General features: G+C 36.6%; 2 protein-coding genes across 2 annotated transcripts; both read right to left on the minus strand.

Moving 5' to 3' along the window:
* Nucleotides 1-318: 318 nt before the first annotated feature.
* Nucleotides 319-3,524, minus strand: LOC120006995. The gene is made up of 4 exons (XM_038857132.1): nt 3,348-3,524; nt 1,135-3,102; nt 785-1,104; nt 319-631 (listed from the first exon to the last, which is right to left on the minus strand). The coding sequence occupies exons 1-4, from the start codon at nt 3,400-3,402 to the stop codon at nt 536-538; spliced, it is 2,439 nt and encodes an 812-aa protein (XP_038713060.1). The 5' UTR covers nt 3,403-3,524; the 3' UTR covers nt 319-535.
* Nucleotides 3,525-7,616: 4,092 nt separating this feature from the next.
* Nucleotides 7,617-10,105, minus strand: LOC120007969. The gene is made up of 3 exons (XM_038858462.1): nt 9,138-10,105; nt 8,408-8,614; nt 7,617-8,317 (listed from the first exon to the last, which is right to left on the minus strand). Exons 1-3 carry the CDS (start codon nt 9,546-9,548, stop codon nt 7,739-7,741), a joined length of 1,197 nt encoding a protein of 398 aa, XP_038714390.1. The 5' UTR covers nt 9,549-10,105; the 3' UTR covers nt 7,617-7,738.
* Between the last annotated feature and the right edge of the window lie 1,122 nt (nt 10,106-11,227).

Here is an 11,227-nt window from a genome sequence, read left to right on the forward strand (position 1 = left end):
TTAGATGGATTTTTCAAGCTTTTGATCCTTCTCTTCTTCAGATAAGCTTATGATCTGGTTTTGGGAGAGCTGATTATCTGAAATAATCTTAGGCTTAATAATGAAATAATCAATATTTAATCAAATGATTCCAAAAAAATGCAATCTTTGTATATCTATGTTCTTTATATCCCATTAATTTTTTTGAAGTGAGATACACGTAGGATTTTTTTCTTTCTTTCTGAACTCAATCTGATTGAAAATGGAATCCACTTCATACCCAACAAGAGTTTTAGGTAAATAAATCAACAAAATAAACTTGAATATGCTAGTGCCAAGAAAAAGAAACAATTACCCAATTAAGTCACCATCAAAAGAAAGTTAAAGCAATCATCACTAGATTAGTTTACCCTAAACATTAGATTAAATCCACATTCTACACTAGTAAATGCCTATTCTTACATAAGGGCATTTCTTCAGTAGAAGAAACAATAACAAAAAGCTCTCTTTGTGAGCCACAATTTCAGAATGATTATCCATGTTGATGATGCATGATTTAGGGAGAAGTGACTGCACGGTTACGGATTCGGGTTGATCGCCTAACTGGGGTTGTCATCACTATCTTGTGTTCATAATCTCCTCCCTCCAGTTTCTTCACATGAACAAACAATGATAGAAAAGAGTAAGACACAATGATGGTTGTAACAGCACAAGCACAAAAACATGTAATATAAATTGGCTCCTGTAATGCAGTGTAGTTTTGAAGTAACCAAAAGTTAAAGAGTATAATGTCAGAGTTTCTAACCTGTTTCTTAATTATCTTCTTCTCAGCAGTGTAGCTTCCAAATGAAGGAGAACTCATGGAAGATAACTCTGGTTGGACTGGAATTGGAACTGAATCACTTGTGCTTCCCAATTCCTTCTCTTGAGAAAAATAATGGCTGCTCACTTCACTATCAAACATCCTGCTTTTCATACCACCACTCCTAAGAGAACTGCTGATAGAGCCTACCTCAAACTCACTGAGCAGCTCGATCGAAGGTGCTCGGGTTTGATATGAATTCTCAGAAACAATCTTTCTGAAATCAACCGAATGCAAACGGTTTTCATACGAATCAACAGAGTCTATTTGCTTCTGTTCCTTATCAGGTACAACTAAGCAGCATTTCTCTTCTATCACAGGCCCAACAGAAGGCACAAAGACTGAAGGAGAACTTTGTCTAACTTTTCTGGCCTTCTTAAAGCAAAAACTTAATGTCAATGATGCAGAAACCACAGAAAATAAAGCAACACATATAACACCTCTAGAAATTGATTCAGTTACCATGTATTCCACAGCTTCCTCCTCCTCCTCCTCTAGACTCCCCTCCACTTCATGACTCAAAATTTCAATGTTTTGCACTTCAATGGCTTCTTGGTTTAATTCTTCATGCTCAACTTCTTTCAATGGATCCATTAAAAAGCCATCTTCTTTTCTCCCAGTAACATTTGAAAAATCAGGTACCTCAACCTGATAACCATAAACTTCAACAAGTCCAAAGTTTTCTTCAACTAGTCCACTCTCCAGCTCAACATTCTCAATTTTCTTATAAGATATCTCTCCTGTATTCATTTTGAGATCACTAGCATCTTCACGTACTCTGACGTCTCCCTCGACCAGTTCAGCCAATACTACTTCAATGTTTTCAACTCCGGCTTGTTCCTCGACCAGTTCAGCCAATACTACAATGTTTTCATCTTTAACATCAATCTGCTGATGTACCGAAGAATCGGATCCCTCAAACTGATGATCATAAACCTCAACAACTCCAATGTTTTCTTCAATTTGTCCACCCTTAATCTCAATATTCTCATTTTTCACATTAGAAATCTCTACTGTATCCATTTTGAGATCACAAGCATCTTCACATACTACTCCGGCTTGTTCCTCTACGAGTTCATCTTTGACAACCTCCATAACCTCAAATTTTCCAGTTTGGACCTCTTCCACTTGACTCCACTCATCACTGTCACCTAGTCCCCTTATAATGTCTTCTACCAACTCTTCTGCAAGAGTATCATGTCCAATAATTGTATGGTTTAGTCCAATCAGATCATTTTGTGAATAGAATACACCACTTTTACCCTCGTAACTCGCCACCATACCATACACAAGGTCGTGCATCCTGTATTGCCAATCCTGTATAGCTTGTGTGGCAGGTGAAGGTGTAGGAGAATTCATAGAGTAAATGTATGAAGTAGCGAACACCAGAACAACCAGTAAGAGAAAAAACTTCAAGAAACCTGTCTTTCCTCCTTTCACTTCTTCCTCCTCCTCCTCGAATTCCTCATCACTGAATTCAAGTTCTTCATTTTCTCTCTTCAGAGAGTCTACTTGAGAAGCATGTAAAGTATCAGTTTCATCATCATTCACCATCTTTCCTCCTTTCACTTCTTCCTCCTCCTCCTTGAATTCCACATCACTGAATTCAAGTTCTTCATTTTCTTTCTTCAGAGAGGCTTCTTGAGAAGCATGTAAAGAATCAGTTTCGTCATCATTCACTGTCATTCCTCCTTTCACTTCTTCCTTCTCCTCCTCGAATTCCTCATCACTGAATTCAAGTTCTTCATTTTCTTTCCTCAGAGAGTCTTCTTGAGAAGCATGTAAAGAATCAGTTTCATCATCATTCACTTTCTTGGTTTCAGTAGACACACTTCCACCAAGACTTGACTCGTCGCTGCTTTCTTCATCCGCCTTTTCCATGCGAAGTAAAATCTCTCGGAGCCTATTAGGCTTATAACGGAGAAATTCAGGCCTTGGAGAGAGATAATTAGTTAATGGGTCATAAGGACTCAAATCTGAATCATTGTTTCCAAATCCAGTTGTACCAGGACTTGAAATCACAGAAGCAGCTCTTGAATCATAAAGTGGAGTCTTTTGGGTGGATTTTGAATCAATATTGAAGGACTTTTGGAGAGGAGAGTCAGTAATTTGGTTTCTTTCAGCTAAGACTTCCTTTCTTGGAGGATTGGCCTTTGAAGTTGCAGAAATGGTTGGTGACATGAAGTTCTTTGTTACTGGTTTAGATGGACTTCGCAAATTGCGACCCATTTCTCTGTAGCTTTTACCATTCTCATCAACACCTAAAAATGTTAAATTCTTTTAAGTAACAAAAAAAATTTAACCAGGAATTTGAAACAAGATCTAGCCCCTTGTTTGGTTACCGAGAAAATTAAATGAAAGAAAACGAAGCTATGTAGGAAGAAACAAAACATCTCAAAAGCCTAACACTTCATTAATCATTCTAATGTTCTCAATTCAGAAAAATAGAACATCCTGAGAAACCAAACAGAACAAAAGAGAAAGATGGAAAGAAGGAAGGACTAACCTTCTGAAGTTGCAGGGATTCTTTTACGGGAGAAATTCTTGTGAGAATTTTTCATTGCTATGGCTTTCTTCTTTTTCTGGTATCCAATGCCTTTCTCTCTCTTTCTTTCTGAGTCACTGTGAATTCGCTCTCTCTCTCTTGAAGTTTTGGGTAGAACTCAGAAATGAATGAGGGAGCTGATCCGGTGACCGTTACGAGATATATTATGCAACTATTTTGAAATTTGAAATACCTTTTTTTGACCGTTGGGGCGTGGGGTAGGTGGGCGTTAGATAACGGTTAGATTTTCGAAATGGAAAATTCTTTTATAGATACTTTCGTGAACTGGGCCTTACTCTGAAGGCCCATAATTTCTTCTGGTGAGGCAATAGCCTATAGAAAGCCCAGGCGTAACTTTAATTATACAAAGGCTTTGTTATAGTAAGAATTAAGAAGCGCGGCCCACAAACTGTAATATGAAACTCAAAGAAATAAAATTAAAAATAATTCTTTGATCATTTCTTTTTTCTTATTTTCTTGCTTTTCTCTGCTCAATTTGAAGTGGGTTTCATTTTTTTTTTCTTTAATTTATGTTTTTTACTTATATTTGTATAGCTTGGCTTCTACTGGGTGTGTTCCAAATTTCCAATTCTTCAATTTGTTGCATTTGATGACACGAGGAGGTGTTCTTGGGTTGATATGCTAGTTTTTGGTTGCAGGTTTTGTAGCTTCAATACAAAAACAAAGTGTAAAAGAAGATAAATATGTATAGGATAATAGGAATGTAGGCTTGTGGTAATAGGCTGGGCCTGTTAAGGATACTGGGTCACCTAGTACCCGACTCAGTAACTCGATGATCCCTTAATAGGGTTATCAGGCGGGTCACTCCATTGTCCAAAAACATCGAATCGGACCAAACCCGGCCCGATGGACACCCCTAGTAAGAATTAAGAAGCGCGGCCCACAAACTGTAGTATTAAACTCAAAGAAATAAAATTAAAAATTATTCTTTGATCATCATCATCCTCCGGACCTTTATTCTAAAATTTGGGGTCGGCTACATATGATTTTGAGAATATCACTGGAAATCCATCACATGTATTTATTTTCTCCATTTATTTTATCATGAATCATACGTTCATTCACTCCTATTAAACCCTAAACCCTGAAAGAATTAGTACCCAAGGTTTTGAAAACCTGACCGGTCCTTGAACCGAAAAGCTCTCCGATTCACGGTTTAAAAGGTAAACCGGTGCCAAAACCAGGTTTGACCGACCGGTTCAGTCAAATTTATCGAACCGGGTAAGTACCCCGGTCATCGGTTCAACCGGCCGGCTCGATCCGGTTTTCAAAACCCTGTTAGTACCACATCTAGCAAATATTCAAATATCAAAACATTTGACACATCGAAAAAAAAAGCTTGCAAGACCCAAAAAATGTCGGTGGCACGAGATTTCAATAATTATAAGTGAGCACTAAGTAGTGCATGGCACATGCAAAATCCAACTTAATAAATAATTAATTTAATAAATCCTAATTAGGCCACCACACCCACAAGCTCAAAACTCTAAAGTCACATTCCAAGATGGTGTGAACCCTAAGAGGGACTTTTGTTTGAATCCTTCAACACAAAGACGCTAATAGGGACAACCATGTAGTGCCATTAGGGTTAGAAAATTAAAATGGGGAGTAATTAATCCCAAAACTTAACTAAAATAACACCTTCTTTTCTTTTCTTTTTTTTAAGATTAGGAATTATGAGCCTTTGGCCTATGTGAATTTTTTATATTCAAAATTTTCACCCTCTCCAAATATCTTAATAAGTTGTACAATGTCAATATGAATGGTTTCGATTCTGGCCAATGGCGAAAAAATTAAATAATTTGACATTTCTTTTAACTATAATGATTCATCTCCAACATACTTGAGCATCCTGAACACTTCCAAAATATGTTATAACTTTTTGAACTTGTACTTAATAAATAATTTTCAAAATTCATTACAATTAAATATTCGAATCCCTTTCTTGAAAATCGAAGTTGGTTTATAAATACAATGCATTAGCCACTAATCTTAGATCCATAACCTAATCTAGTCTTAGATATATTAAACTATTTGTAAAGCTAGTTGTTAAAGTTGTAAGATGACCAAAGCACAACCGCTTAACCAAACATTTTACAGATCCACTTCTTGGAGTTGGAGTAAACAAATATATTAGTGTTTTTAATTAGTGTCCAGCCAGAAGAAACATGCTACTTAATTAGGGATAACACTTCTTTTAATCTTCCCTTGTCACTATCAATACGGTTTATATTTTCTTATGCTCAAACCTTTCTTTTTTGAAACGGGGAGGGGAGATTTGAACCCTATTCATCAAGGTGATATACATTCAGTGGCGTACCTGAGTTTACAGGGGCCCCAGGCGAGCTCTAGAAAAGGGGCGTTGTTTTCTTTTTTATTTATTTTAAAATCAAAAAATTTTCTTTTATTAGTTTTTTAGTTGAAATATGTGGAGAATTGTTAGTTTTTAATTGTTTTTTTTGTGTTTAGATTAATATAAAATCGATATTTTTTTCAAAAATTTGGGGCCCTGGGGATTTGGGGGCCCGGGACAACCACCCGTGTCGCCCCTGTATACATTATCTTTATCACTCTAACTAGTGGCTCGAATGTTCTTCTGTTCAAATGTTAAACATTAGTGACGTTGAAATGTTCAAACATCATTAAGAATAACTTATAATTTATTATGTCTCATAAAAAATATATTAATTTACTTCACAGAAGAATGAAACGGTTTTTTTAATTATTAACAAGGTAATTGAGCTTTTTCTTCTTCTTTTACATTGAGTGATTTTTAAGTATCTGGATCGTCTCACTCCCTTCATGTTGATTGACCGAGACTTTAGAAAAATTAACCGTGAAACGACTCAATAAAATCGGTGACCGTTTCATAACATTTGAAAAGTAAATAATTGAGTTATAATATGGTTTTTCTATCAATGGCCAAAAGTAACATTTAATTCCTATCATAATGTCCCAATTCAAATTAATTCACGTGCGTCACTTGATGTTTAGGTTCTGCAGTGAATTGAGACATTACAATTGAATTGAATTGAAGTAATAAAAAAAGAGGGAGAAAAGAGAAATTATATTCCAGTATTATTTAAGGGAAAAGAGCAGCAGGCTTAGGGATATAGGGGCCTTATCGTCACACAACCCGAAAAATTGAATGGATAATGTATGTCGCATATGGCTTTGTTGTAAATGATTCAGTCAAAGACTTGCGCAATTACCCAAATTGCCTCTCAATGATTATACTTTTTACCTAAACTAATGCAAAGTCTATGCACATCTATTAAGAAAAGAACTCCCAAAAACTAACCATCAATCAAATCAAATCCCAATCATTTCAGACAAGAAATTTAAGATTTTCCCCCAACTTTTGGGTTGGATTAGTTTCCCGCCTTTGTTTTAAATTTGGGAAATCAAATTAAATAATATCGGGTTAGGGATTACAATTCTTTTACCTAGAATTCGTTACAACTACATTCTAAAATCATGTTAAATCATTTTTTAAAATGTACTATCGAGTTTTTTTTTTATGCTTATAAAGGTTAAGATATAGTAGATTTTAAAAGAAAGAATAGTAGTTGTGTCTTTGGACAACCCACTAATCCAAAACTCGGACCGGGTCAAGCACATTCAAACCTGTCCGACATATTAGTTGGGCTTAGGATCAGTATAAAGTACAAACCACTTGGAAATAATTGAGTCAACTTAGAATCGAACTCTCGACCTAAGTTTCAGAGAGATAACCAGTTAGACTATTGCCAAATGGTTCCCAAAATTCAAAACTCTAAGACCTAAACACTAAAAATCCTAACTCGTATACCCTAATATGGTATTAGTGAAAAAAAAATGATTTAACATGTTTTGGGAGGTATATGATATATCCCCTTCCAAACTCATAATATCCAATGTTAAAACGAAATGCTTGATGATGTTTCTGCAGGTTGGATAATTTGAACCTACAATTATCACTCGGCCATTATTGCGCTAGTCAGGACAGGCATGGAAATTCTGTTGAAGTCATTATTGTTTCTCAAGATTTTTCAAACAAAAAACGTCATTCAAACTATTGAATTTCTTCAATGCATGCCTTTCATCATGGGCTTCAAATCCTTCTGTTTCTTTTACAGATTTTGATCAGTTTCTGGTTATGTTCATCAAGAGAAAATTTGTATGGGGTCACATTTAAAAGCAAACTAAATTCTTTACTATGAACAAAGATTGAAAGATCAGAAACCATGATTGAATTATAACTGTTAATGAAGATTTACAGAAGCAGAAGAAGATGGTGATTCTTCAGTCCTATTAGTTTGTCAACACTGTGGAAACTAAAACCAGAGTTCTCAGGATTCAAGAGTTTCTTCGACTTGTGTGAACGATCGCTGCATTCTAATTCCGCTAGTGCTATTTCTTGACGCCATTATTTCGTCGAGGGAGAGCTTCTTCTTCGGGACGGGCTCTGGTCTTTGCTTTGGAGCACTGTGAGATCTCAGTTTGGCTTTGAAAGACTTGGTGTTAGCCATATAGTTGGGGTGGTTGGTATAAGGCCTAAAATAGCTGTATCCACAGACACTCTTGGCTGGTGTGGCCGGAGCGTTGGACCGGATTATTGAGTTTGGAAACCTGGGAGTACTTTGGGCAGTAGAGAACCTACATTCATCACCATTGAAATACCAATCAAAACCTTGATATTTTTCGCAATCAGGGATTGCAATTCTGATTGGAATCTGACAAGGTAGAGGCGATGAATACAGCAGCTCTTCACCACATTCTGAGAATGCAGTGCTGATTCGATGGGAAACTGATCTCGGCTTGTAGGTATCGATTTCGACGATTTTAGGGCTTTCACCAAATGTGTTTATATCAAGAGATGTATAGAGCCTCTTGGTGTGAAATTCGCTTCTGGTATCCTCAAATCTCTCCTGAAAGCCCCAGAAATGTATAGATAAGACAACAATTCAGCAGCAGAAGAAAAACAACCCTACGAAAAGAATTAGGTGGAAGGGTCTTACAACAGATTTTCGGGCTCGGTTTTCTGAGTGAAACCTATTCTCTTTATTGAAAGAACGACGTGCACGCTGTGTTCGAACAGCTGTTTGAGCTCTAATAAGAGCCTGCATACTACGAAGAGTTGCAGTAGCTTGCTTCCGGACAAGATATCCTCTAACAAGAGCCTGCAACTTAACCAATCCCTTTAGAGCTCGAAGAGCCTTCCGCGCCTGAACCATAATCAAACTCAGGTTATATATATTCAACACCAATTCAAACTAAGCCAAACCATCTAATGAAAACCAAATAGTTGGCCAGTTAAATCTCATGTACACTGCTTGACTCATGAAGAACAAAACTTATGTAGTGTTTCTGGTTCATTTTGAATCTAATCCATAGTTCCAGCTCTTCCTAGCTCGGATTAAACCAGATATCCAGTAAAATAATCAAAAGAGAGACAAAAAGAAACATAAAAGTACTATTTTATTACCATTTCAATTCATTTTTACAGCTTTTTGAGCAGACACAAAAGTGAAATCTAAGCAATGTACTTCAATAGCAAAAACAAGACACTACCTTAAACACATATCTAAGACATAAAACAGACATACCTAATACTCTAAGAGCAGTTCCATTACAATGGCATAGTATCTATGACTAAACAAGAGAATACCCAGATGAGATTTCAATGTTTTATACCAATGGCAGGCACTGGAAACCAAAAGAAAGAAAGAAAGATGAAAACCCACTTACCAAAAAGCCCCTAAATATTGTCTGTATTTTCAGTGCAGCCCACCTCTCTCTGCCTCCACCAAACAAACTCCCTCTCCCCTGACTTGTAAGCCTCACCACAGCAACCGCCGCCTGTGCTGCGGCAACAGCAGCATCAGCGGCGGCGGCGGTGGCTGCAGCAACCGCTATTGCGTGCTTGTTCTGCTCTTTCTCTGTTTCAGAAGTGTAGGATCTGATCCAGGCTGCATCTCTTGCCTGCTTTTGTGGAATTACAGTCCAATCCCTCCCACTTGAAGACCCTGACTTGCCAAAACTCCATCTTTTCCTCTCTTTCTTGTCGCTAGAAACTGAACTCGAAGAGTCAAAATTGTCTTTCTCCTTCTCTTTCTTGATACCCAGCAAGCCTTTCAACCACCTTGTAGCTTTACCCATCTCTCTGGTTCTCTGTTTCTCTCTATTGACTTTGAATTGGCAGATCAGAACACCAAGGGCTGCACAATGCTAAAGAGAGAACAAAATCAATATCACAAATGTGGAAAGCTCTTTGTATTTCACCAATCAACAACCCAAATGGAATTTATTTAGGAGGAGAAAGTAAAGAAGGAGCTAGCCACATAAGAAAATGTCAAGCAATGAAACAAAAAACAGTCAGGTGATGGTTACTGTTTTAGAGTGAGAAACAAAACATCTGTTGTTATGAGACCAAGAAAAAGGACACAAGTGGGAGGGTTTATTCAGAAGAGAACTGCAAGATCTGTAGAATCTTTACAGGTTGCAGGCAGAGAAGTGAAAGAGAACAGTATGGAGCAAAAACCATTAGACACCAAAAATAAAGCATCAAAAAACCTTAAAATAAGCAGGTAAGATCGGATTTTTTATTTTTTATTTTTGTGTTTTGAAAAGAAAAATCTGACACAACCTCGTGAAAAACTGTATTACAAGACAGAAATGATGTCACAGAGACTCACAAAACCCATTTGAATAATGATTATCTTCAAAAACTCAGTAGAGTTATATGCACAAACAAAAGATGGACTTTGTTCAATTTTTCATCACTGAAATGTCTTGTTCCAACTCAATTACCCACATCCCACGTCGTCATATTTGACAAATTTTTAATGATCAACATGCCATGCCATGTAAGATGTTTGACGAATCGGATATAGTGAAATCTGTCTACAGTGATGAAATTGAAACAAATTTAAACTTTTAATTTCTGATAATTGAGTTGAAATAAGTTGAAATTGAGTGATTGGGTTGGAGCTAACGTGATCTTTCAATAATAAAAAGTGTAATTAACTCGAAAAAAGAGTACTAATAACACAAACGAAAACTAAAAAAACCCACCTTCACGAATTCAAAAACAAGCCTACAAAAAATACCCACAACACACATACACTCTCAATGTGTACTAAATATGAAAAATTGAAAGGAACCCTACTAACAATCTCGTGAATCTTTTTTCAAAATCCCATTGGAGTGAATCTTTGTATTTTGACCTCTCTGGTTTTGGTACAAGTACGGAGAGAGAGAGAGAGAGAGAGGCATTTAAGGCCTTTCAAAACAAAAGGATTTGGTTCTCTTTTATAGGCCACTTTTTGTCCCAATTAAGGAACCCAAAAAAAGGCAGAGACTTCTCTTCCTCTGTTTGGTGTGCGTGAGAGACAGAGAAAGATCTTTCACTTTCCGTATCAGAACAAAAAAATTTCTCCACTGATGATCTTCTCTTGTATGATTCGTTGGTGGGCTGGTTCAGTATCTCTGCAATTAATATTTCTACAGAAGATCAATGAGTTTTTCGTGAGTTACTGAACGACGACTGAAAGGGGTCTTCACTGCAAATGGGTTTTAACTCGATCAGAAATTTGAATCCCATTTTTGGTAGATAAAGACAATCAATGAAATTAAGAAGAGAGAGATGCAGAGTCAGAGAGAAGAACAGAGGTGGTGGTGCTTTGGGATTTTAATGCTATTCAATAATTCCAATATTTTTTACATGTTCCTTGGGATATTAAAAATTGCTTATTCCACTAATTCCTCTGCTTTGATTCAAGATTGAAAACCTCAAAAACGGCTGTTGACAATGGCGTGATTTAAGGTTTTTAAGTATT

This window comes from Tripterygium wilfordii, chromosome 10, assembly GCF_013401445.1.
Source record: "Tripterygium wilfordii isolate XIE 37 chromosome 10, ASM1340144v1, whole genome shotgun sequence".
NCBI lineage: Eukaryota > Viridiplantae > Streptophyta > Magnoliopsida > Celastrales > Celastraceae > Tripterygium > Tripterygium wilfordii.

What these genes read in the sequence shown, in the direction of transcription:
- LOC120006995 (XM_038857132.1), bottom strand. Translation starts at nt 3,402, where the DNA reads ATGAAAAATTCTCACAAGAATTTCTCCCGTAAAAGAATCCCTGCAACT. An exon ending in AATCCCTGCAACTTCAGAAG is followed by an intron (nt 3,103 to 3,347) that starts GTTAGTCCTTCC and finishes TAACATTTTTAG; the next exon opens with GTGTTGATGAGAATGGTAAA. An exon ending in AGAAGATAATTAAGAAACAG is followed by an intron (nt 632 to 784) that starts GTTAGAAACTCT and finishes GTTCATGTGAAG; the next exon opens with AAACTGGAGGGAGGAGATTA.
- LOC120007969 (XM_038858462.1), bottom strand. Translation starts at nt 9,548, where the DNA reads ATGGGTAAAGCTACAAGGTGGTTGAAAGGCTTGCTGGGTATCAAGAAA. An exon ending in CAATATTTAGGGGCTTTTTG is followed by an intron (nt 8,615 to 9,137) that starts GTAAGTGGGTTT and finishes ATTATGGTTCAG; the next exon opens with GCGCGGAAGGCTCTTCGAGC. An exon ending in ACCGAGCCCGAAAATCTGTT is followed by an intron (nt 8,318 to 8,407) that starts GTAAGACCCTTC and finishes TGGGGCTTTCAG; the next exon opens with GAGAGATTTGAGGATACCAG.